Source organism: Electrophorus electricus, chromosome 4 (assembly GCF_041902795.1).
Source record: "Electrophorus electricus isolate QZ-2024a chromosome 4, ASM4190279v1, whole genome shotgun sequence".
NCBI lineage: Eukaryota > Metazoa > Chordata > Actinopteri > Gymnotiformes > Gymnotidae > Electrophorus > Electrophorus electricus.
In genome coordinates, this window is record NC_137500.1 from 27,170,681 (window position 1) to 27,196,457 (window position 25,777).

At 41.5% G+C, this 25,777-nt stretch overlaps 3 protein-coding genes across 6 annotated transcripts in view; 2 read left to right on the top strand and 1 right to left on the bottom strand.

Moving 5' to 3' along the window:
- cpeb4a (cytoplasmic polyadenylation element binding protein 4a) overlaps positions 1 to 8,498 on the bottom strand; it is a 45,956-nt gene extending 37,458 nt beyond the window's left edge. Inside the window, exon 1 of the mRNA XM_027017087.3 lies at positions 7,253 to 8,498. The gene's annotated coding sequence lies outside the window, so the exon portion shown is untranslated. The remainder of the gene's footprint in view (positions 1 to 7,252) is intronic.
- On the top strand, positions 5,605 to 11,856 carry stc2a (stanniocalcin 2a). The gene is made up of 4 exons (XM_027017090.3): positions 5,605 to 6,244; positions 8,550 to 8,692; positions 9,476 to 9,687; positions 11,126 to 11,856. The coding sequence occupies exons 1-4, from the start codon at positions 6,106 to 6,108 to the stop codon at positions 11,460 to 11,462; spliced, it is 831 nt and encodes a 276-aa protein (XP_026872891.2). The 5' UTR covers positions 5,605 to 6,105; the 3' UTR covers positions 11,463 to 11,856.
- Positions 11,857 to 22,247: 10,391 nt separating this feature from the next.
- nkx2.5 (NK2 homeobox 5) lies at positions 22,248 to 25,154 on the top strand. 4 transcript variants are annotated; one of them, XM_027017097.3, is made up of 3 exons: positions 22,248 to 22,312; positions 22,521 to 22,810; positions 23,953 to 25,154. In XM_027017097.3, exons 1-3 carry the CDS (start codon positions 22,284 to 22,286, stop codon positions 24,555 to 24,557), a joined length of 924 nt encoding a protein of 307 aa, XP_026872898.1. In that variant the 5' UTR covers positions 22,248 to 22,283; the 3' UTR covers positions 24,558 to 25,154. The 4 variants fall into 4 exon arrangements, with proteins under 4 accessions (XP_026872898.1, XP_026872899.1, XP_026872900.1 ...); XM_027017098.3 differs by lacking the exon at positions 22,248 to 22,312 and having other exon boundaries at positions 22,319 to 22,810; positions 23,953 to 24,423; positions 24,518 to 25,154; XM_027017099.3 differs by lacking the exon at positions 22,248 to 22,312 and having other exon boundaries at positions 22,319 to 22,810; positions 23,953 to 24,423; positions 24,521 to 25,154.
- The last annotated feature ends 623 nt before the right edge of the window (positions 25,155 to 25,777 follow it).

The window sequence follows — 25,777 nt, forward strand, 5'->3', positions numbered from 1 at the left end:
ATGGCTGGACAAGCACATGTCTGATGGACATCTGCAAAGCCTTCACCTTCCAAGCAGAAAGTGCACAGATAAAGGGTGAAGCACGTCAATCATGCATGGCTGCTTCTGGTGCCTGATGCTGAACTGACTGAGCTCTTCTTGGTCAGTGGCGCAGAGCAGTCTACGAGAGGGCGTGAGGGAGGAACGAGTGTCAGGAGCCACTGCACCATGGATTTCGTAATTATGAAGGAAGCATTCCCAGAATTCCAATAGAATGTGTGACGCTCTCAGATGCCTCCTTTAATCTGCGTTAATGTCTAAGCTCACAGCCTCTTGGAAGAAGATGACGTGTTCCAACAAGCAGGGGAAAGAAGCATCAACAAAGCCCTGGGAGATCAACATTACAGAGCCATTTTCCATGGGCCAAAATAAAAGTCTCTGTAAACAAAATGACAAACATTGTTGAGAGGCTGCCATGACTTTTTATTGAGCTGTTATATCATTAGAGCGTCTTGTAATGCAGTCACGAATCTGTTTGATTTGACTGACCTATCATTAAAGAGAGCCAGTCTGCTCTCTTATCAGGCTGGTTTGACAGTCTAGAATTTGACATCAATTTGCCAAATTCCCAGCCATTATGAAATTACAACTCTGCATGGAAAATATTTAGGCCAGGGACAGTGCAGGAGTGAGCGTGCTGATGAGGCTGTGAAAGCAGAGTACTGAGAAGGAAGACCTTAGCAGCTCTTATTCATTCCACAGTTTTCTCCATATAAACACACACTGTGATTCTTCGATTCTGTGAAGCAGCGCTCTTTTTACATGACCCATGGGTTTGGCTTTTTAACAAATCTTACATCTTACCTCAGAGTATTTAGCACTGAAGCTGTAATAACTAGGTTGTAGTTGTAGTGCATTTGTATATTTGAGAGCCAGCTATAATCCAGCTTTCACTAATCCTGGGCAACAGGCTACAGGAGAAACCTGGTTTAACAAGGAACTACAGGAGAAATATCACTGAACAAGGAACTGCAGGAGAAACGTCGTTTAAACAGGAGGCGAACAAGGGCAAATTTGTTCAGAAGGGGGAGAAAAAAGTTCTGTTTTAAAAGAAGCAAAAAATGCTGCTTGTGAAGCTAAAAACTATCACCAGATCATTAGACACATGACAACTAGAAGGAAAAAAAGAAAACTGTATTTTATTGACACATGCTTACATGAAAATTATAACAGAGATCCAACTGTTTATAAGATGTAATGTAAATGTCAATGATAGTCTAACTTCTCTATATGTTTTATGTTCTTTGTATTTCACCCTTTCCCCTTTATTAGCCAGTTACAATTTTCTACTTCCTTCTGTTGTCATATTATAGTCATGGTATGAAGATGCAAACAGAATATGCTCTTTGAACATGCTCCTGTGTGTTCTTCTATTAAGGCACAATTGAGCAAACAAATCAGAGAACAAATCAGGTTGATTGGCACAATCAACCATATACTTCTCCCCCAATCACCACCCTGAAACAATGGGGAAAATCAATCATTGTCCATTCTGTGTAGGTGTGTCTTTGTGTGTGTGTGGGGGGGGGGGGGGGGGTCTACTGCCATAATGCGCAACAAAAGGACTTGTAAGATGATCCAGCCCCCCTGGCTAGCTCTCGGTGTTGGATCCCAACGGGAAACAGATTGAAAAGCCTGGGGGGGGTCACAGGGTGATGGGGTGGGGGTGGGAGGGTTCCATGTGCACACTCTCCAAGTCACATCCACCATGGAAGACTACTCCACTAAAACTGTCCCTCTTATGTGCCATGGACCACATAAATCACTGACGTCAATGGCAAACTACAAGACACACGCATACACACACACACACACATACACACACACTATGCCTGTAAGTAGTAAATGTTTACTTTTGTTTTTCTCCACTTTAGACCTACTTTAGTAATGCCTGTCAACATGAATAAGAGAGAAAGAGAAACAGACAATTCTGTGTGTCCTATTCTGAGAACTGACAGTTAATACTTCAGAGTCCAGAGACTGTGTGTCTTCCACTCACACTAGCTGTGTCTCTGGGGGCATACAATTACCTTTTAATTAACAAAATTAAACAGAAAGGGGTTTTAATGATCTGCTGAGGTCTCCAACCCCCCCCCCACAATACACTATTCATCTCTAATGAGGGGTTAGTGTGTCATCCTGTGGTGGCTAATCATTTTTGGCCTTGCACCTCAGTACATACAGCATCTCTGGGTCACAGGACGGGAGGAAGTGCAGCATAACCACAGAGACCTTGCTGAAATCCAAAAATCTTCTCACATAATAAACAGCCGAGGACACTTTGTACAGGTCAGCACAGTGGCCTCACACCGCTGATACTGTTCCCACCTTTTCTCCAACCACCCACACTAAAACCCACATCTCCCAGTTACAGGCTCTCTACGTGCGAGCCATTGTGTCGTGCTGGGATGAGGCATTGTCTCCTCTCTTTGTCTGTGCTCAGAGCAGCCAAAACAGGATGGCAGCAACCCCTCTCCTCACTCAGTAAGGGTAAGGGACCACCCAGTACCATCCGGGTTAGGAGCCCCAGGTTTGGTTCCCTCTAAAGTCATTGTCTCACAGCAGAAAAGCCAAACTGATACTGGAAAAAAGCGCAGCTCGTTCCGTGACTGCCAAAACTGCTGGAATATAAATTTTAGCAGAAAGATATTCAATAAAAGCACATTGTTCCACATCGATAAAAATAATTTGGTGCATTATTTTCAAACTACTCGGAGGGAAAGTACTGAATTTTGAATGTTGCAATATGCGTGTAAAAGCGGTCTTTTTTCATGACTCACGTGAGTTTACCGACAAAAGCGGACTTTCATGCTTTTAAACGCACCAGGTCTTCCGCCAGCATAGCAAGCACTGCTTAATAACAGTGCTCAATAACAGTACTGTCAGACACAATAACATACAAACACACAATTAAATACAAACAATAACAACAAACATGAATTGGTAACCATGCAATTAATGGATATTCTCACTGATCCTGAGAAAGGACCGTGACATCTAATCCCCTACCTCTCACTCAATCTCTCTCACTATTCATCCAAGTTCCCGTGCCCATATCATTTCTCATCCACGCGTTCAAAGCGCTGTGCTGGAATGTTGCGGTAATGCCGCATCGCAGCGAGAAGCCAGTTCTGCATATATGATATTACAGCACGCTTTTTTATTCCGTGATTCCGCAGATGGCTCGATCGCTTATCTGCACCACCACATCGTTAGGTTGTGCTGAGTTGGCAGTAGGGTTTATCGTAACAACTTTAGTGTCAGTTTTATTATCAGCGGTCTACAAGCTAAAGATTCCCTTCTGAGAGCTAAAATGGCTAAACTTTATGAAAACATTTGTGCCACATATTATCGCACTATGTTCATAATACCCAGAAAAGTGCAAGATTGACCTTAATCAGCTGATGTTTTTGTAACTATTTATACTGACTAAAGGCGTAATAATAACGATCTTGCACGTGCACGTAGAATGAATTTCTCTAAATTATATGATTTGGTCAGATAGCCCTGACCACGGTTGTACAACCATGTGGATAGCATGCGCTTACGATGCCATTAAAATAAGTCGTTTTACTCAGTAATTGCGCATTCCGGTCTGGCGAAAGCGCTTGCTCCCGGCGAGATGCTGGAGGATCTCAACAGTACTAAAATATACGGGGAGCATCATCGGAAATCTTTCAGCTCTGTAGTCTGTGGTGGCACGCACCATTACAAGGCTGTGGTCTCCAACCCTTCTCTGATTGGTCGAGGCCGAGGGTGTGTTAGAGACGTGGGCTTGCACGCTCACAGGCGCAGATTCAGTTAATAGATACTCCACGCTCGGAGGTACGCAGAACCGAAATCACCGCACAAAAAAGGTACAAAACACGGACTCAGTTTTCCTATCTACTCGTTTAACCGCACTTTAGCAAAGAAGCAGCAAAGGAAGCCCTTAAATCCGACTCGTATAAAACGGAGTACAGCCATGAGTAGCCAACGCCTGCCCAAGTCGTATGATATTTTCTTGAAATGTTTCCTGGAAAGCCATGACTACACTTTACCATTTTTAAGGAGAGGGTCATAATTCTATACTGTTTACCGACTAGTTATATCTTCAGTAAGTGGATTACAGTTTGACACCCTCATAAAATGTGAAGCCGTCGTTCCAACACCTTAATCCTATTCTCTTTTCAACGCGAGAGGCGAGAGTGATGAGCAAATATTTGTCTACAACTGCACTGCCAGTCTCCCGTTCTATTTTCGGCCGCGCTCTAGTTAGGTGGTCGCACGAGAAACCCATCCGAGAGAACAATTTCTCGGAAGTCCGAGACCTATCCTCGAGGATCGCCTACACCCCGTTAAGTATGTTACACGAATCATTCAAGTCATAGTGCGAGTGTTCTCAGACCAAAGTCGCCATTGAGGAAATCTTTTGAGTGATGTTCTGTGTGTGTTTTGTTTAATATAAAACTCCTTAAATTAGGTTCTTGGGTGGTTGGTTAAATCGCTTTTCAGTTAAGAGACAAATCTGCGCTTGTAGACTTCACGTATAGGCCTATAAACAATAGATCACTAACTCACTTACAAATGCAAACGATAACTTCTCAAAATAGCCTATATAGGCCTAACGATATCCGATCAGTTAATCCTGTCTGTATCATTAATTTTCGAACACAAAATATGATAAAAATAAATAGGCTATTGCAAGAAGCCTAATTAAATTTCACATCTTAATCTGGGACAGGTCTACTTCATTAAGTCCGTTGTAAATCCTGAAAATGGATCATTGAAACGTAACTATTGTAGTAATTACGAAAGCATAAGTCTGACTCCTGCTGGCACATGTTTATTGCAGTAGAACCAGAAATGAAATCAAAACTCATTGTCATCTTTATCTTTATGGTTTTAGGTGTGCCTACTCATTAGACTATTTGACTGGTTGGTGTGTGTGTTCATGTGTGAGTCAGATGTGCACACATGCCCATGTCTTTTGTCCATCTAATGGAGCAGCTGCCTTTGAGTTGAGGGTTTTTTTTGGGGGGGGGGGGGGGGGGATGATGCAATCCCTTCCGTCCATAGTTGTCCCCTTTTCTCCACTGTGTGAACTTGGCACATACTGACTACTGTGACACAATACAGGCAGAAGCTGATTACGTCTGTTGATTGGTGATTTTTCAGAACACCACAGTGTAAAATTTCACCTTCTGTTCTGTTTCTATACACATCCTCGCCTTCTTTCTGACAAGAAAGACACTTATCCACCAATTTAAAATTAACATTCAATTCTGTATAACCATAAGTGCCTGTTACACTAAGGATGATACAAACTGTGTTCAACCCATTTTAATTTGTTTTTTAATGGTTTTACTGTTCTATAGTGCATATGCATCCTACAAAACACAAACCATATTTATTGCAGAATTGTATATATCTAGGACAAACTGAAAGAGTTGGCTGTGATTCCTACAAAATCATGAATGAGGAACTGACTTCAGCTGATATGAGGCATAATCAGAAGACACAGGAAACAGCTGAATGCAGACATATGAACAAACTGTTTTATGAGAATTATTTCAAATCTGACAGCATGAGATAAATCTGTCCTGTAGTCAGGACATACTAAACGTTTTTGTTCACGTCACATCCTAACCTAACCTACATTTAGAATACGTCCTAATAATCACAGAACAGTATGCCAAAAACAGGTAGCCATGGCAAATATTCGCGCATACTGAACAGTTTAGACACAAACAGGCCTATTTCATATCAAACACTTTCAGAGTAAACATTCACCTACCCATACATACTTTACAAGTTCAGTTTATGGCAAGCAGAGGCAACTTTTGCCACAGACACACCCCTCAAACTTGGACGTGGATGTCTGCGTTTCTGATTGGTTGAGAACCACGACTGACAACACCTGCTTAACCGATTCATCAAAATTGACACCCGTGCTACGGGAAATATAGCCAGCATCCATCCCGCTTCCACGCTCATTCTGAGCGTCACATCGAGCAGCATCTGCGGCGTACCGGCACGCGCTCAAAGAAACTTGATTTTTGCGGACAAACTCGAGGTTTGCAGAAAATGTTGGTCAGATTTGCAATAGCGCTGATGATTTTCTCCGTCGTTGAGCGAGTAGAGGGAACGGATACGATCGATGTTCATGACAGTCACCCAGAGAAACCGGCAAGCCAGAAAGGACGTCTCTCCTTGCAAAACACAGGTAGGACAATAACTACGGAAAGATGTTTAATGAGTCGTGGGGAAAAGCAGTAGCTCTATCACTCAACACGTCGCGAACCGTTGATGTCCAGTCGACAAAAAAGCAACACAACCCCCCCCCCTCAAAAAACAACAAAAAAAAACCTGGAAGCTTCGTACAGGCACGTGCTCCCCGTAGTCACAAATTAGACCTTGCTGGGTAACGCGGGTCTTCTAGTCGGTGTGCGCGATTTCGGGACAAAAATACCAAAAATGGTTAAGCTACATCTTATTAGGCATAGCTCTAGGTTTTCCGATCATGAAGGAAGGCGATCTCTTGTAAATATACGGAGCTAACGGGGACAGAAATTCAATATCTTCGTAAACTATTAATAGCACGGCACAAGGTAGGCAAAGGTAATGTATACGGTGCCATTTCTTCTAGGAGGGTGTTTTCGAACGTACGTGCGAGTAAGAGTGTCTGCTTGCTATGTTCTGATGTAGATCCCCGTCCGTGTAGTGGTGTTTACACTACAGACGGCTCGCATTATCATTAGTGTTGTTAAATAGACCCTTAAAATAGTATGCTTGTGAGGTCGTCCAACGCGACGAATCGATTGGCGCAACTTTAGTGTACCAGGAAGAGAAAGTCGTGACTCGGATCTGTGTGATGCAATGACCCCTCACACTGCACACGTTTTTTAAATGGATAAATACTAAACATTCTCCGTGTGATTTGGAGAATTCACCCTGCATGTATCTTAGGGTAAAGCAAGCCTTGCACTGTAAAGCAAGGCTTCTATCGGGATTTAATTACATGTAAGCGTTGGTTAGCTAGTACGGACTTGCAAAGGCTGACAGGCTTATAGCATGTCTTTATGCGAAATACAGGGTCTGAAGCACACTTGCATGGTCGAGTCCATCAGTCCGTTACACCACTATGTAATTCAATGCACGTTGCGGCCAGCTCGTGCGATCCAAGCACATTCCCGCACAAATGCCAACACAAGCAGTGCAGACAGCGACTCACTTTTCCTGCGCGCTCGAAAGTTCGGTCCAGTGCCTCCCCCGATCACAGAGTCCTTCTGTTGACAGTCAGTATTTCTTCAGTCACACTAACAACGTGCTTTCACCACGGGCAGGAGAGTTCAGACGGCCGGTCTTCGCACTTCGACGCAAAGACTTAAGTTGTCTGTTCCTCGATGGAGTTCTCGCGTCCAAAAGACGCGCGGTGAGAATATCACGTGTATCGGAGTGTACACTAACGAGTCTCGAGTTTTTCGTAGCATTAAAAAGTATCTCTCTCTCTCATCCTGAGAACAATGTCCTTAATATGACTAAAAATAACACTACGCGTAATGACGTAAGAAGAGTGCGCGTGCCGATGCAGCTTTTTTGGAAACACGTTTAAAGCCGTTTAAAGGGCCCATTCTATCCACCTACATGCCATGTTTGTTAATGGCATGAACTGTACTGAGATTGGGATTGCCGTGATACTGTTAAGTGTAATATTTAATCCTTGCATACTTAAATATCATTACATCTGTATGCCTCTAATTCATCCACTAATATTAGTGACAATTGGGGCATTTCACTGACATGTTGGGTGTGCTTACACACTTTCTTTTCAAAACGCTGAAAAGGCACCAGCAGCCTGTGTCAGGAGCTGCAGGTTAAACATGTCACACAACGATGGACACATTACTGTTTTCCATGTCTTCTCATCCGCCTAGTTCGTCTTGTCTTTGTGCATCTTCTGCAGTTCTACAATCACACTAACCTACAGTGAGGTGAAGCCAGGCTCATCCTGCCTTGTATGCAGTTAACCTCGCGCTCCATAGCCAAGTTTCTTCTGCCAGACTGCCTCCCACTCAGATGAAGTTTAACAGCATTTACCTTTAATCACTGCAGTGGTGTCCTTTCTCTCTCTCTCTCTCTCTCTCTCTCTCTCTCTCTCTTACTGTATTCCACTCTCTGTCTTTCTCTCCCTCGCTCCCTCTCTATGTACAGTTCCTACATGTTCAATGGAAGAACAAAGCCCAGAAAAGTTCCTAAGCAATCTTATTCCAAGATGGTAAACATCATGAGGTCAAAGGATGTGTCAGTATATTCATAGCAGTTCTTTTTTTTACCAATGGTGTCTTCAAGCATATTCAGGTTATATTTAGCTCAGTAGAGGGAGATTAAGATTAAGTAAAATTTTTAAAAAGGCTTATTCTTGGTTACATTCTCAATCTCTTTCTTTCTTTCTTTCTTTCTTTCTTTCTTTCTTTCTTTCTTTCTTTCTTTCTTTCTTTCTTTCTTTCTTTCTTTCTTTCTCTTCTCAGCTGAGATCCAGCATTGCCTGGTGAATGCCGGAGACGTAGGGTGTGGTGTGTTTGAGTGCTTCGAGAACAACTCGTGTGAAATCCGGGGACTCCAGGAGATCTGCATGAACTTCTTACACAATGCTGGCAAGTTTGACTCGCAGGTATGCTCCAGCGTGCCCCGCGCCACACCGCAGCATATCCTGGATGTCCCACGACCCCATCCCACTCCCGATTTGGTGCCCCCGATCGCCTGTAGAGGTTGTGCCCTCCTGGCTGTGGCAGAATATGGACACAATTCCTTTTCAGGTCGATTATGAACGCCAGAGCTGGGGGCCTGAGACACAGACCATGTGGTTCAGTAGACAGTTGGGGCGGACTTCCGGTGTGGCAATCACACTGGTTCACTTTATCCAAGAAGATGAAAAAGCTTTAGGGTATTGTGTATCTCGTGATGGCAGTAAGCTTGGACAATCTGAGAAAAGTCACATTTCTCCTTAGTTTTTTTTTTTGTTTGTTTGTTTGTTTGTTTTTGCAATAAATATTGTAATATTTGAAAATTTAAAAACGTCAAAATATACTTAACTGGAGCCAATTATCACTTTATCAATGGGGTATATTGAGTATGGCAATAGATACACAATGTAATTGCAATGTGGAATATATTTGCAATATGTTAAACAGACTGGTGAACTGTTAGTGAGTCATGGTTAAAGATTTTACCAGCACTGCTTTGTTAGATCATATGAATGCATGATTAATCAAAACTACCGTGGGATACTCTTCTGGGATGTCTGCGCTTGGGCAAAATACTCTCGGCAGACGCAACAAATGGTCTTGTTTGAGGGCCCATATTGCAAACTGCAATAATGTCCAGCAAATACTGTATATTCCACCCCTCCAGATGACAGGAGTGGGAAGACAAATTGGATCTTGTGTTTCCTCAGGGCAAGTCTTTCATCAAAGACGCTCTGAGGTGCATGGCCCACGGTCTGAGGCATAAGTTCAGCTGTATCAGTCGCAAGTGCCTGGCAATAAGGGATATGGTGTTCCAACTGCAGCGCGAATGCTACATGAAACACAACTTGTGTTCGGCGGCGAAGGACAACGTTAACGTCATTGTAGAGATGATCCGCTTCCAGGATCTGCTTCCTAAAGGGTGAGTGCTCCAGGCTGCCCTGTCAGCCAGCACCGTACATGAGTGCTTAACCTACAGATATACAGCTATATGTTATACAGCTAAACCTACAGTTATACAGCTATATATTATATAGCTAAACCCACAGTTATACATCTATATGTTATACAGCTAAACCAACAGTTATACATCTATATGTTATATAGCTAAACCCACAGTTATACATCTATGTTATACAGCTAAACCTAGTTATACAGCTATATATTATACAGCTAAACCTAGTTATACAGCTATGTTATACAGCTAAACCAACAGTTATACATCTATGTTATATAGCAAAACCCACTTATACATCTATGTTATACAGCTAAACCTACAGTTATACAGCTATGTTATATAGCTAAACCTAGTTATACAGCTATATATTATACAGCTAAACCTATAGTTATACAGCTATATATTATACAGCTAAACCTATAGTTATACAGCTATGTTATACAGCTAAATCTACAAATATACATATATGTTATACAGCTAAACCAACAGTTATACATCTATATGTTATATAGCTAAACCCACAGTTATACATCTATGTTATACACCTAAACCTACAGTTATACATCTATATGTTATATAGCTAAACCCACAGTTATACATCTATATGTTATACAGCTAAACCTACAGTTATACATCTATGTTATATAGCTAAACCCACAGTTATACATCTATATGTTATACAGCTAAACCTAGTTATACAGCTATGTTATACAGCTAAACCTACAGTTATACAGCTATATATTATACAGCTAAACCTACAGATATACATCTATATGTTATACAGCTAAACCAGCAGTTATACATCTATATGTTATATAGCTAAACCCACAGTTATACATCTATATGTTATACAGCTTTTAGATTCCAAGTACTAAATGGCTACCTGTCCACTCTAATAAATAAAAATGAAAAACTCATCTTCTAAATAAAACTGTTATTATTTGTTTTCTTGCCATATGTTTGTGTCTGGGTTTTAATATTGGCCGTGCTACTTGAGACGAGCATTAAGGCTTGTCTGCTCAACGGCTGTCCATCCAGCTTCATGAAAGGTCCATGTTGTCACGGCTGCAGTGACATAACCTTCCTACAGCAGAGCGTATGCCGCTCCTTTTCCCCTCGTGCTGGCGCGCGGGCCTTCAATGCGGTCCCGTTAGCTTTCCTGCACGGCAGCAGGTCCCAGGGGATTCTTTCAGGACTAGCGGAATGCGACTGCAGTCCCTCGGCGCCTATCGGTGAGATCGTGGCATAGAACAGTGGAATGTGGGTTTGGGTGGGTTTCCCCCACTGAGGTGCCTTCCTTCGCATCCCAACATGCTAGGTAGCTAGCTGTGTGGCACCACGTGTTTTCTGACTCTTTCACTTTTTGCCTCTCGCTCTCTCTCTTTCTCTCTCTCCCCCTCAGGCCATACGTGGAGCTGGTGAACATTCTCCTTTCCTGCGGTGAGGAGGTGAAGGAAGCGATCGGCAGGAGCGTACGCCTGCAGTGCGAACAGAACTGGGGTGCCCTCTGTGAAACTCTGAGCTTCTGCTCCTCTCCGCCCCCCGAGCGCCGCCCCGCTGCCCCATCACCCCCCGAACAGGAGCACCCTCGAGGCCCACGCCAAGGAGACAAAGACAGGCCTTCCAAGGGCGGCTCCGGAGCCCATGGCAGGAGTCGGGGACAGGGCCCTCGCCGCGCCAGCCTCGACGTCAGCGTGGTTGACCAGGAGGACCCCGAGACTACAGATATCCGGAGGTAAAAGGCCAGGAAATATGGCCCTGCCCCGACCCCATCACCCCGGACCACCCCACCCATAGACCAGCACAGACTGAGTAACAGGAAGACGGTACTCAACCAATGAAGCTCTCCCTTTCTCCTTTGCCCTCTAGCAGTCATTCCAGCTCTCCCAGGCTGTGTTCTTCGGCAGGGTGTTTGTGATGTGTCTCGTTTTGATACTACAGCTTGTAGGTCGGATACATCTCTGTCATCACAACAGTGGTTATGGTTCAGCTCTAATATAGCAATTGAATTTGTTAAATTCTACTCTTTATGAAATTTAATCTATTATTTATTTTATTCCTTATGCAATGTTTGAATATAAAATGTACATATAAATCCATGTATACCTATTATTATATAAACTTGTATAAATATAGCCGTCGTATGTGGTACATATATACTGTATGTAATATAGTATACACAGTATACTAAATTTAGAATGCGTGTATTATTCACATTATTGCACCTATTATATTTGAACTGTAGATATGTAACATATTTTTGTTTGTTTCAAAGCTGGAAATGTATGTGTTTCAAAGCTGGGCGTGCATGTGTGTGTGTGTGTGTGTGTGTGTGTGTGTGTGTGTGTGTGTGTGTGTGTGTGTGTGCGTGTGTGTGTGTGTGTGTGTGTGAGAGAGAGATGAGTTAAAAACTTGTTGATTAAATATAAACTGTACAGTAAAGTCCAGGTCTGGCACATAAGACAGGAAAAAGATTATTAAATGGCAAAAAAAAAAACTTAAACGAAGGCAGAATGACATGGCAGTCCAGACAATATTTCTCTGGTATTTTCTGTCTTCCTGTTTCACAGCAGTAATTAGGCCTTGCTGATCCAAATTAATTCTATTAATTCTGGGATGCCTGAGTAGATAAACCTTATTTATGTGTTCATTTTCCCATACCGCAGTTAGGAACACCATGCTAACGCAGTCACTGCAGAGTCCCGAAATGGAGAGCTGTCTGTGACTATATCACTTTCAGTGTCACTTATGTACCGTTCAGGATTTACCCCAAACACATTAGACTGACACAAGAACGGCTGCAACTCACCGAGCGTGTAATGGAAAGGCCGTCTGTTCACAGCTCGGCCAACTCCTCTGACAGCCCTGCTGGTTCCAAGTTAAAAAATAGCACTTCTCTCTCTCTCTCTCTCTCTCTCTCTCTCTCTCTCTCTCTCTCTCTCTCTCTCTCTCTCTCTCTCCCTCCCTCCCTCCCTCCCTCCAAGCTACTGAGAAGAGCCAGTGGTTGGGGCCATAGTAAATTGGCCCTAGACCTAGAAACAGTTAAATCTACAGAAGAAGCAAAAGCTATTATTGACATTAATGTTAAAAGTATCGTCTTTGCCTCGGATGTTGGAGAATTCCCTTTGGTGTTCACTATAGAAGGGTTTCACAAAGAGAATAGACATATAAATAGAGCGGCATTTTAACAGTAAGTTGAACACTTTTCTTACAGCAACATTTAGTGATCGTAGCAAAGCCCAATTTACTGCCATTTCTACACAGTACTTCATACAAACAGGACTAACAATAAACTTACCATCTTTCTGATTCTTGCTCTCACAGACATTTTCATGACAGAGCGTCAGTGTGAAAAGTAATGAGAACATTCAATTTTGTGGCATAATTTACAATATGTTATTACTGAAATATGACCTGCAACATATGCTAAAATATCGTGGCGATTTCTAGAACTGTGGTCATGCTGGTTATATTCTCATTTTTATATGATCATGGTTAGTCGTGGCACACTATTACATCACTATAGTCATGAGTACACTCTCAATCACTTATTAAACACCGTCCTGTCACACGTTTGAATGTAATGATTTTTTTTTTTTTTTTGCTATATTCACCAAGCAAGACATGGCTGAAACATTATCCACACCGACAAACGCACACGACACCCTGCCTTGATTTACACAGCAGAGGCGATTATTCCACACCAGAGAGGACGCAAACATTAATCACGCCATGGCAGGGTCCAAGCCACCACGGATTCTAGGAATCATCCCTCTCTAAGCAGGAAGCAGCCAGAGCTTCGATGTCCTCGGAGCGGCGGGAGCCAGCAGCAGCGATCCGAGGATCGCTCCCTCTAAAACTGCTGCATAAAGCTGTCAAGCCGTGTGGCACAGCCTTGGCGCCAGGCGCTGCTATGGCAGCAGCAGCGGTGGCGACAGCGGGCACCACCTATGGGCCGCTGCAGGATGCATCAGGCCCACCCGGGCAGTGGTGGGAAAAAACGCTCGCTCTCTCGCTCTCCCGCTCTCTCGTTCCAGCCATAAACAAGCTTCCCGGCGTTCTGACCCGACCCCTGCTGTAACTAAGCGAGAGATCTATAAACGGGCTTTACAAGTCCCCGACGGGCAACGCTCCCATGCAGTCTGCCCAACGCACTGCCCAGAACCTCTGCACCTGAGAGATGATGGCCCCGAGCCGCAACAGAGTGGCCTTTCTGAATGCCGCCCGCTTTATGGGACTGGAGGTGTAGGGGTGATCTGGTCAGGCCAAGTCAAAGACGCACTGTCAGACTTCAAGTACGCCTGGGAGTGTGTTCTCTGCAGAGTCCAGAGAAGGTCAGGGTAAACACACGGACATCATGTTACAGCCCCGCCGTGGTCTTTTATTACTGGAACGTCATAGTGAAAACTCTGTCCAGCTTCTCATAGGAACCTGTTACATAACTATGCTTCCCATATCACACTATAGCAGGGTGTCACCATCTCGCCCTGTGGGTTTTGCTCAGCATAGCTGGGACTGTAGGCAAGGAAAGCATTTATAAGTGAAGTGACACTATAAAGTTTCACCCAGGCTTTGGTTTGGGTCTATAGTTTGTGTCTACAGCTCAACGTCGAGATGATGTGACTTACTGAGAAAATAACTTTTCACATGTGCTTAACATGGAGTGTCTGGCCTCAATGGACTCAGTCTCTGTCACTAACAAAGCAAAAGGTCAACTAGTGTAACAACTAGTGTTACAAAGGTCGACTAACGTAACAAAGGTCAGCTAGGATGTAAGGACGCTGGCTGAACATTGTCTGACAGCCAGGAGGCAGGAGTTTATTTAATAATGTTTTGTTTGTGTTTTCAGTGACACCTGAGACATAGATTAAGGTGAGGGTGAGGTAGAGGGTTAAAGAAATTGTAAAGGATTTTTTTCCAAGGAAAGGGATGGGAGGCATAAAGGTGGAGCAAACAAGAAATGCAAATTATTTAGTGAGGGTTACTGTATTCTGGCTGTTCCAGGGCCCCATGCACTGCACTGTTTACTACACCACAGTCCTGACAAAACTAGACCTGATTCAACTCAGCACTATGTGAACTGAACAAGTAGAGTACAAAATAACACACCCACCCACACACACAAAAAAACGAACAGGGCCCCAAGACAGTGAGAACCACTGGATAATGCAACGTTTGAATAAAACACCAGAACAACATCAATGCATTACTGCCACCTAGTGGACATTTCCAGACAAAGTTTTAAGTAGATGCCAATTATTATGATCTAGATATTCTGGATGATTACTCTTGTGTTTAGTTCGAAATATAATGGTCGTTATGTGTTTTAAAAGAAGGCAGTCGGGCTAACAGTTAATGTATTGTAATATCTTAATGTAAAAAAACGTGTTAGGGCTTATGAAAACATTAGCGTTCATAACAGATCAAGGTAAGACGTTTCATGAGGCGCGCTACACGTTGGTTTATCTGTTTTCCGTTAACTTCCCTCAACTTTCCTGTAATAGATTTATGTAACAGGATGAAATGGCTTTAACGGTACATTCTATGAACAACAGTAATAACCCAGTCACTGAATCTTCTACTAAACCTGTAAAATTGTGAGGACTAGAGACATTGCCCCTCCACAAACCCAGAGACTCGGTAATCATTAATGTGATCTGGCATGTTTTGGAGTAGCACGTGCTTTGTTTACACCATGTACGTTTATAAAAGTCATGGGCTAAAAGGCTAAATGTTTGTATACAATAGGGGCATGTATAAACACAACGGCTTTTTTTTAAAGCACACTGTAGCTTTAAAACTCATTACTGCTGAGCATATCACAGCTATTATGCCTAAAATATGGAGTTTGCCAATATTTGGACAGAATGTGGAGTCTGGTCATCAGACACCCTGCACTTTGTGGGCAACGAGTGGTTCCCAGGGGAGGGGACAGTTCTTAAAGTCTTTTAAACATGAGAGGGCTACTAGATCTCTGCCTGTAAAAACTAAAACACTCCGTGTACTGGATGAAGCACTTTTGTCTCTTGTCGGTCCGTTCAGTTCAGGTTGCGGCATTTTCTTTGAGAAAATCCTGCACTCTTGAAGAACATCTTCAGTGTAGTTTCCTGTTTATTTCTAGGACTATATATATACAGTGCAAATTTTGCAGGTTTACACATTTGGAGTTAACTTAGCATTGTGAAATTTGGACTGTAGATGGACCTGGACATGTGAAATGCACTGCAGCAAAAAAGAATGTTATTTCTCTCTCTCTTTTTAAAAAAATGTATTTATTTTGCAAAGTTTACCAGAGGGTTCAATTATTATTCAACCCCTCAAACCACCAGAATTCTGTTTGGTTCCCTCAAGTATTAAGAAGTAATTGAGGTATTAAGAACAATGAGCATCACATGCTTGGATTAATTTTCTGTTTTTTCCCACCTTTTCTGACTATAAAAGCCCCTCCCCAAACAAGTGAACAGCACTCATACATGGTCAACATGGGAAAGACTAAGGAGCATTCCAAGGCCATCAGAGACAAAACTGTGGAGGGTTACAAGGCTGGCAAGGGGTACAAAACCCTTTCCAAGGAGTTGGACCTACCTGTCTCCACCACGGGGAGCATCATCCAGAACTGGAAGGCTTCTGGAACTACTGTGAACCTTCCAAGGCCTGGACAGCTTTTCAAACTTTACTCCCGTGCTGAGGCCAGGCTTGTCCGAACGGTCAAGGCTGACCCAAGGACAACAAGAAGGGAGCTCCGGGAAGATCTCATGGCGGTGGGGGACATTGGTTTCAATAAATACCATAAGTAATGTATTCCACCGCAATGGTTTACATTCCAGCAGTAGCGCGAGCCCGTAAGGTAACTTTATTTTCAAAGCATCATGTCAAGGCCCGTCTAAAGTTTGCTTATGATCACTTGGAGGACTCTGAGGCAGACTGCTTCGAGGTTCTCTGGTCTAATGAGACCAAGATCGAGGACTTTGGTGCTGACCACACCCGGGGCGTTTGGCGAGAGGATGGCACTGCATACGACCCCAAGAATACCATCCCTACAGTCAAGCATGGTGGTGGCAGCATCATGCTGTGGGGCTGCTTCTCAGCCAAGGCACCCGGCCATTTGGTCCGCATCCACGGGAAGATGGATAGCACAGCCTACCTGGAGATTTTGGCCATAAACGTCCGCTCCTCCATCATGGATCTTAAGATGGGTTGTCAATTCATCTTCCAACAGGAGAACGACCCCAAGAACACGGCCAAGAAAACCAAGGCCTGGTTTAAGAGGGAAAAGATTAAGGTGTTGCAGTGGCCTAGTCAGTCTTCTGACCTTAAGACAATTGAAAGCTTGTGGAAGGAGCCCAAGATCAACATCCACAAGAGATGCCCAAAGAACCTAGACAACTTGGAGAAGATATGCATGGAGGAGTGGGCCAAGATTACTTCAGAGAACTGTGCCGGCCTGATCAGGTCTTATAAAAAACGATTAATAGCTGTAATTACAAACAAGGGTTATTCCACAAAATATAAAACCTAGGGGTTGAATAATAATTGACCCTAATTTTTATGTTTAAAATGTATTATAATTTAATTGAGCAACTTGTACTTTTTGTTAATAAATGCTACTCTTGTTCAAAGTTTGAAGGCTCTAAATTATTTGCAACTTATTGAATTTGCAAAATCTGCCCCTGCATACTACTTGGATTGGAGGCACTGTGTGTGTGTGTGTGTGTGTGTGTGTGTGTGTGTGTGTGTGTGTGTGTGTGTGTGTGTGTGTGTGTATCTATATATCTAAATACAAATTAGGAGATATATATATATATATATATCCTAATTTGTATTTAGATATTGATAATATGTGGATAAAATAGTGCAGTTGGCTAAATGTTCACTAAAGGTAAACGTTCAGAACTTCTCTATGACTTTAAAATTTGTGTTTGTGTTATTATTCAATATATTGAAAACTGTGGGTGTACAACTTTAGATTTGTGAGTTCTGTTCTGGAATTTCTGATGGTGGGATGGTTAGAAGCTTCTGTTTGAAGGTATATGAGAGTATAAAGTCACTGTAGATAACCACGAGCCATCGGAGCACAACAGGTTGGAACCAGTCAGCTGCTAAAGATCTGACTTCACCAGTAGAGCCAAGCCCAAAAGTGTGTGACAGACCCCAAACAGACCCCATACACCAATTACCACATTATAGCTTTACTATACATAACTTTTCCTTTATGTCTTGCAATGCCACAAACACCCTGAAGTATCACAGTAAAAGGAACTGGATGAGCTAAAAAAAAAAAAAAAGCTTCAGGCGCTATCGGACTCGTTCCGTCAAGCATGCTTACGGCGAAGCTCACAGAGAGTTAAAACAGAAGCAGTAGGGGCTCCAGCAAGGGGGATTAAAAACCTCACAGGCAGGGAGATGACAGATAGTGGACTGATGGTCCGCACACATCCAGCCAGAGACAGCAGAGCTCAGGAGCAGAGCAGAGGAAGCATGGTAGTCTTGTTTTGTCCAGCTATGTATGACTGACACTCTAAGCAATGGGGAATGTGGATAGCAATTTATATGGTGTTGGGCTGTTTTCTTTTTTAAAACGTGTATGGACCTGTTGGAATGCTCATGTCCAAGACTTGAACAGTGTGTAGTAGATGAACCATTCTTCTGCTAGATCAGGTCCACCAACAATTAGTAACAGACAGTGCAAAAGACTCTCATCCAGACAGAGAGAACAGAAGAGAAAATGACTCACCAGAGAAAAGCATTTTTGCAAAAAGTTCCAGTCTTGTGCAAATAGTTCCACATTCTGTATAGTCTGGGTATTTTACACCTGCAGCTCCATCATAAGATTTTGCTCTGCATAGAAAATACACAAACAGCACTGTGGCCAACATTTATATATATATATATATATATATATATATATATATATATATATATATATATATATATATATATATATATATATGAACTTCAAACCCGAACCATCTGATTGTCCACTTACCTGATGTAATATTGTCTTGTGATCTTGAGAATTTTTCTTGCCACATTATTACATGTAATTCAATGTAATTCAATAATATGTCAAAATAAATCTGAGAACCAGATGTTAAAAAATCTTATTAAAAATAACCAGTCCAGTTGTACAATAAATGTAATCAATTATAAGTAGGAAATGTATATGTGAGTTTTTTAGAGGCTAAAGATACTTTTCAAGGTTGTGTCCTGTCCACTGTCTGGACAGGACACAGCCCATGAGATTTATAAAAGATTCTACCTCTGACAGATCCTTAGAAAGACCCACCAAGGCCTCCAGTTAAGATGAAAGACCATAGTAGCATGTCATGGGCACAACTGTTGTATATCTACCGCCGCTTTTGAGAAAATGGCCAAAAAAGAGAGAGAGAAAAGTAAGTCAAACCCCCCCTGATGTCAAAAACAGAAAATTCCCTGCAGGAGAAAATATCACTTAATTAAGATTAATAGGCTCTAGGTGCAAGGACTTTTTTATGTTTTGAAATGCGAGAAACTGAACATCAGTTCAACGTGAGCAAGTAGTCAAAACTATTTCCTGACATCTAACAGAGAACAGGTCAACTAACTCCCTTTGGGAGCTGCTATGTTGCTTTGTAACCACTAATAGACTGTTTAATCTACTGCCAAACATCTGAACATGAGGCCAGAATGAAAACTATGATCCCTGACAAATGGAGAACAAATTGTGTGATGATAAAAGACATTAGTGTGAATTCACCCTAATTATTCTTTTTTTTTAAATGATACTTTAATGGCATGTGTCTTATGGTCTGAACCTGTAAGTTACTTTCTAATACATAGCTTTTTAACAGATACTTATCTTGTAGATATTCTTCTAAATCGACAAATCTTTGATGCAACAGGTGACACTTTATTTATTGTTCTGTAGTATATGTATAAATACCTACACACACACACACACACACACACACACACACACACACACACACACACACACACACACACACACAAAGCTGAGTGTTCATCTACGTAGTTTAATCACAAAGAAAATAAATACATGCAATATTAAGTCTTACTATATGTGTGTGTGTGTGTGTGTGTGTGTGTGTGTGTGTGTGTAGGACTTAATATCGCATATATTTATTTTCTTTGTGATGAAACTACGTAGATGAACACTGAGCTTTTGAATGCATATGACCACCAGAAGTGTTATTGGCTCGAGCGTTTTCTCTTTCGGTTGACGTTAAACAATGACATAATTATCGTAAGAAAAATGTAAATAAAGAAATGTTGCTTCAGTGCCGTGTAGGTAGAACTCTGCGTCCAGAGCCTTTAAACTGAATGCATTACTTTATCTGCTATTAATTCATTGCACATAATTTTATGAACATGGAAATGGCGGCTTTATTTATAATTTTTGACCATGGGATTGGCGCCAAAGATCTGAAGGCTAACTGGAAGTGCAGCAGCAGTAAAACTATAATTACTGAGTCTAAAACATACGATAAAAAAGATAATTCCGTAAAGGGGGAAATTCCTCTTATTAGTCCCCATTAAAAAGGTGTCAAGTCTGGAAGCTGATGGATAATAACTGTCGCGTATCTAAAGCAGCGGAAACACGCCAGCCCTGGTTTCAGTAAGCGTGGCGTCTATGAGACATACCCTCAACACAGACACAGGAATGGCCGCAGACCAATTAAGATAGCGCATATTGGCCCATTCCACCTCGCAGCCGATAATATCCCGTGCAGGTCAGCATAGAGGAAGTTTTAAAGAACTCTTATCCCCGTTTTTATCTCCTGGAAACGCGCTGTTGACAGACGGACCTCAAGATGCAAGCGCATGTTGCTTAAATTGTGATGTTGCTTAAATTAGGCTGTATAAAGCCTAACCGGAACCGAATTAGGCCTTCATTTGTTTATAGGCTTTTCATACAAGTACGTTTATCAGAATTGACTAATCAGTCAGTCATGTGTGGAGCCCTGCGAACTTTTTTTGTCATAACATGTTTTCCCTTTCCTGAAACAGAAAAATGTATACAGGTAAATTTGTCATGAGCTACTTCTATATATGAAAACGCTTCATTCGTCATCAACATTGTCACCAACTGTAGTGACGCACTGAGGACGGTGGACAGGAGACCGTTAATAAATCATCGTGATAAAAAGCAGTTTCCATAAGCTGTGCAGCGAGTTTACGTTATTTCACCAATTATTGCTGGGATGGACACGGGAGTGTTGACTCTCTGATCCACAAAAGTGCCTACGTTCATTCATCAGAGACGCCCATTCCGAGACCGAGGCGCACAGATATTCCCCACAACTATAAACACGAACTCGGAGACGGAGACACGGGGACCATTTACGCTGTAGCACCCACCGTTAGAGATAAAACAAACGATAATAGTGTCTGTCTCCCAGAACCGACTCCATGAGCATCACCCATGAGTAATTGCAGCTCCCTTCTCGGTCTAGGATAGGCAAATCGTGCCAGGTCTTTCGAAAACTTGATTAAACCCATGTTATAGTGTTAGTAAAGAAGAACAAAATTTGAACATAAAATGATCAACTCTCTTCATTTTCATTAACATGAATGTTTAATTACATTTCATAACTCACGGTTGAGCGAATTCATTTGGTCACGTTATTAAAATAGGTTTGCACTGCCGATACATTCTAGATTCTGGAGAACTCGTTAAAATACTGCCCGATTTAAATCTTTAGACTAAATATGTGAATTTCAAATTCGCAATTTTACGTTTTATTACAATGATATGTCACTAGCACAAGTTGGACAGTTTTTGTCTTTTCTAAGAAAAATTAGAACACGCATGTTAACTTTACACGTGTGTAATTTTCCTTTAAAAATAAGATTCGATTTAGGTGGCATGGAGTATGACTTTGCGGCAATATATACTATCTTGGGTTCATTTATATAGCGTTAAAGCCCCGGCTGTTGGGCGTAGGTGGGTGTTGGTTTGTTGTCATCTGTTATCACGTCTTGATAACAAAACTAGTGGCACCGGGATCTTTCAATGGCGGACAGTTGGGTTTGTCATTGCAGGTTTCAGATTCCGGCACCGTGGCACGGCGCGAGCCCTTGCCGAAGACTCCCTTATACGACTAACAATTAAGGAAAAGAAAACAAACAGTCTAAGGACCTTCCGGGTACTTAGTGATTCTGAAGACACTTAACGCTTTTCATTTCTCTGCACGCCAAAGAGGCTCGAGGCCTATCGTAGATAGTACTGCGCACCGAACAGATTAGCAAATTTAATTTTTTTTAAATGCCAAAAAAATTTGTTTATGAGAAATGGCACTATATTAAATTGATTTATAAAAAATATGCATGACTGATAACCACGGCGGTTTACAAATGTTGGAAACAAAATGAAGCAAAATAAGATCACAACGTAGGCGTAAAACGATTGGCCAGTTGGTATGCGTAAATTGATAATGACAAATGAGCGCTTTTTTATTTTGACGCATAGACTTGTTATTTACCGCGTCACCGAAACTGAACTAACCAATGAGAGTTTATGAAACTTATTACGCGCTGGTCCCTCCTTCTCTACACACAGCATGCGTTCCTCAGTCCCAGGACCCCAAAAGTAAGGTTCCAGGAGACGAATAGAACGATGCACATTTTGGTGAAATATTACCTCGAAAAATATCATTGTGTGTCCATTTAATAAACTCAATTTATTAAACGTATCCTTATAAATGCCAACAGGATTATTCAGAGGTGGAAGTTGAAGAGGGCTTGTGATACATGACAATGTTTTCAAGTCAAATGTCTTCCACTCCTTTTTCTGTTAGAGACATTTTGAACCTGGAACAAAACCACGAAGACATGGTCTCGTTAGAAATGTCACAGCGACTGGACACCGCACTTCCGACTTCATCTTGTATGATGGCCACATTCAAACAAGAGCCGTTCATGGATGTGCCGTCTGGAGCAGCTCTCTTCGGCGACGATGACCCACACAAAGGCAGCAAAAACGCGTCCCTGAACTTCGCGTCTGCCTTTTATGGGAAAAGTTTCTTAGAAATGGATCTGGCCAAAGACGCAAAGACGGATGACACGTTTGACGACAAAGAGCGAAAAGGTGATAATATTAAGGATGATTTGGCACGGATATTTTTAACATTTCTTTATATTAAATAGAGGAAGCTGTAAATATAGAATCTGTTAAATAAAGAATCGAATTATTTAGAATTCTTAATACATAAAACAGCTTATAATTGATTTGCAAAATTATATAGTCCACTATTATATATAATATTTTTGTGGCATTTTTTAAATAATTTCAATGTCTTAATGATTTGTTGTTATGGCCTTAAAACTTAGTTACGATTTCACAGTTGGACATAAAAGCTTTTCAAACATTAGTCAGATAGATATACAAGAATAGTGCACTGTAAGATCCGAAGTTACGTGTCCCATGTTCTGAAAAGAATTCAGGTCTTTATGTGCTATTTACTTCTAAAATGTTAAATTTACTCTGAGTTAAAAACAAATCTAGACCATTTATCATTTGCATTTCTCCTTTTCTCTGGTCGCAGTTTCATGTTCTTTATAAAAACGATAATTGTAACCTCGGGCTCTTCATTGTTTATCTCTGTAAATATTACTTTGTCAAACAGCTCCTATGTTACTATGACAACAGATTTCTTGAGTTTTTGCGATCAATTTAAAATAATCTAAACTAATTGACAAATCAGTAACAAGTATAGCTAATTTTCGCGGTGTATACTAATGCCATTAAATGACTACCCTAGACTAGCAACATGTTCACAAGTCACCAACAACAATTTGAGTCTTCTTTTAAGACCACTGAATGATATTTATTCAATTGCTACTTGTAGAATAGTGTAAGCTAGTTAAGTAGCACGCTTCTTTTTCTCCCAACCGACAGATTTTTCTCAGGCGCAAAGCCCTGAATCACGCACGTGTTATATAGCTTACTCATTTACTGCTACTGCGGTTTCTGATAGCGAGCACGATGTGCGCAATCTGTCTGCGTGAGGGTGTGTGAGTGATTTGATGTGTGAGTGATTTGATTGTAAAAGCTGATTTCTGTCTGTAAAGCTCCCTTGGGTTTGAAAAAGGCGCTATATAAATGTGACTAATAATAATAATAATAATAATAATAATAATAATAATAATAATAATGTTGTGGACTAAACAAAGTTAAAAAATCTATACAAAGTCGGTAAACGTAACTGAACTAAGTCACTCTTATTTCAGACATTAGCTGTTCACACGAGCCCGCAGAGCAGATGAAGCTGGATGAAGCGGAACGGCCCAAACAGCGGAAAAGGAGGAAGCCGCGCGTGCTGTTCTCTCAGGCGCAGGTGTACGAGCTCGAGCGCCGCTTCAAACAACAGAAGTACCTGTCGGCACCCGAAAGAGACCACTTGGCTAACGTACTTAAACTCACGTCCACTCAGGTTAAAATCTGGTTTCAGAACAGGCGCTACAAATGTAAAAGGCAGCGGCAGGATCAGACGCTGGAGATGGTTGGCATCGCCCCACCCAGACGTATCTCGGTGCCCGTGTTGGTTCGAGACGGAAAGCCATGCCTGGGGGACACGTCGACGTACAACGCTTCATACAACGTGGGAATCAACCATTTCGCTTATAACACCTACCCTGCGTTCAGTAACTTCCCGAGCCCAGGAAACACAAACTACACTTGCAACTACTCCGCCACCGCGAGTATGCCCTCCATCCAGTCTTCACCATCAAACAGTAATTATATGAATTTTGGAGTCGGGGATCTAAATAACGTGCAACCGTCTTTTCCGTCCAGCAGTGGCGTATCCTCGTTACACGGCATTCGTGCCTGGTGAAGGGGACACCGAGTTGTAGTATAACAGCGCGAAGATTGCAGACTGCACGAATGCTTTCCATAGTAGTTCATTAATCATGGATATTTGTAATTTGCTGTGAATTAAGCTTTGGATCAAATTTGGTTAGCTATTTTGTAGGTATGCCTCCTTTAAAATGTGATTAATATAACTTAATTTTGCGCGTGGCTTGGTATATTTGTAAATGCATCGAATTTATCCTCTGAACAAATTTGTTTACTGTTATTAGTTTAAATGAAGGGGGACGAATGATGTTGTACAACGTTATGTCCAGTAGGTATGTCCTAGGTGCTGAAAACACATGCTCATGTGTTTCGCTTTTTTAAAACCATTGCAGGCCTATGTTCTGTATTTAACCTGGGTGACCACTCAAAGCGGACCCACACTTCAAAAGTGTCAAAAACACTTTACCAACCAAAACCTCGTGGGAAATGACACAGGTTTTGTAGGCTATAGACGAAAATCAGAGGATATGCAGAATGCATTTAGAAACAGGAATGCAATGTAATTTAAATACAGTACGTTTATATATACATTATCTGTAATCTTGTGAACTGAAAAATAAAATCTTTGCAAAAAAAAAAACGTTATAATGATGTGGTTTCGAGAAGAAAACTTTACTATTAACGTATTAGTTTATTATTATTTTCGATTAAAATATGCAAAAAAAAATACGCTAAAGAAAATGGCTATTATTATTTTTATTATCTGATCAAATAATTAACACAATGTTATGAATTATATATCTAAGATATAGCCCTAACGACTAATGAACTAACCTTTCTATTTGTACAAGTATATAATAATCATAACTAAATTATAAAAAATTACCTATATAAACAACTTTCAGAAATACATGACAGAGCTTAAGAAAACGAACTATTCAATGGTAGGAAGGTTGAAGGAAACCAATAAGGAAGTTCTTTCAAGCAGTGACATCCATGAACTGTCGTGGTCTCCTTCATTTTGATGTAACCTAGGCCTCAACCAGCCAGCACGCAAACTGTATGTTTGCCAAATACGTCTGTCCGTTAATAAATATAACAAAACAATAACCCCTCTGCTCCGAGGGCATTTCAAGCGTGTTTAACGTCATCTTAAATATTTCAAGTGCTTATTAAGGGCTTTCATTCAAAGGGCTGCGAGCAGTAACGATGCGTTTATACCTACTTGAATGATGTTGTAACAATTAATAATCGGTC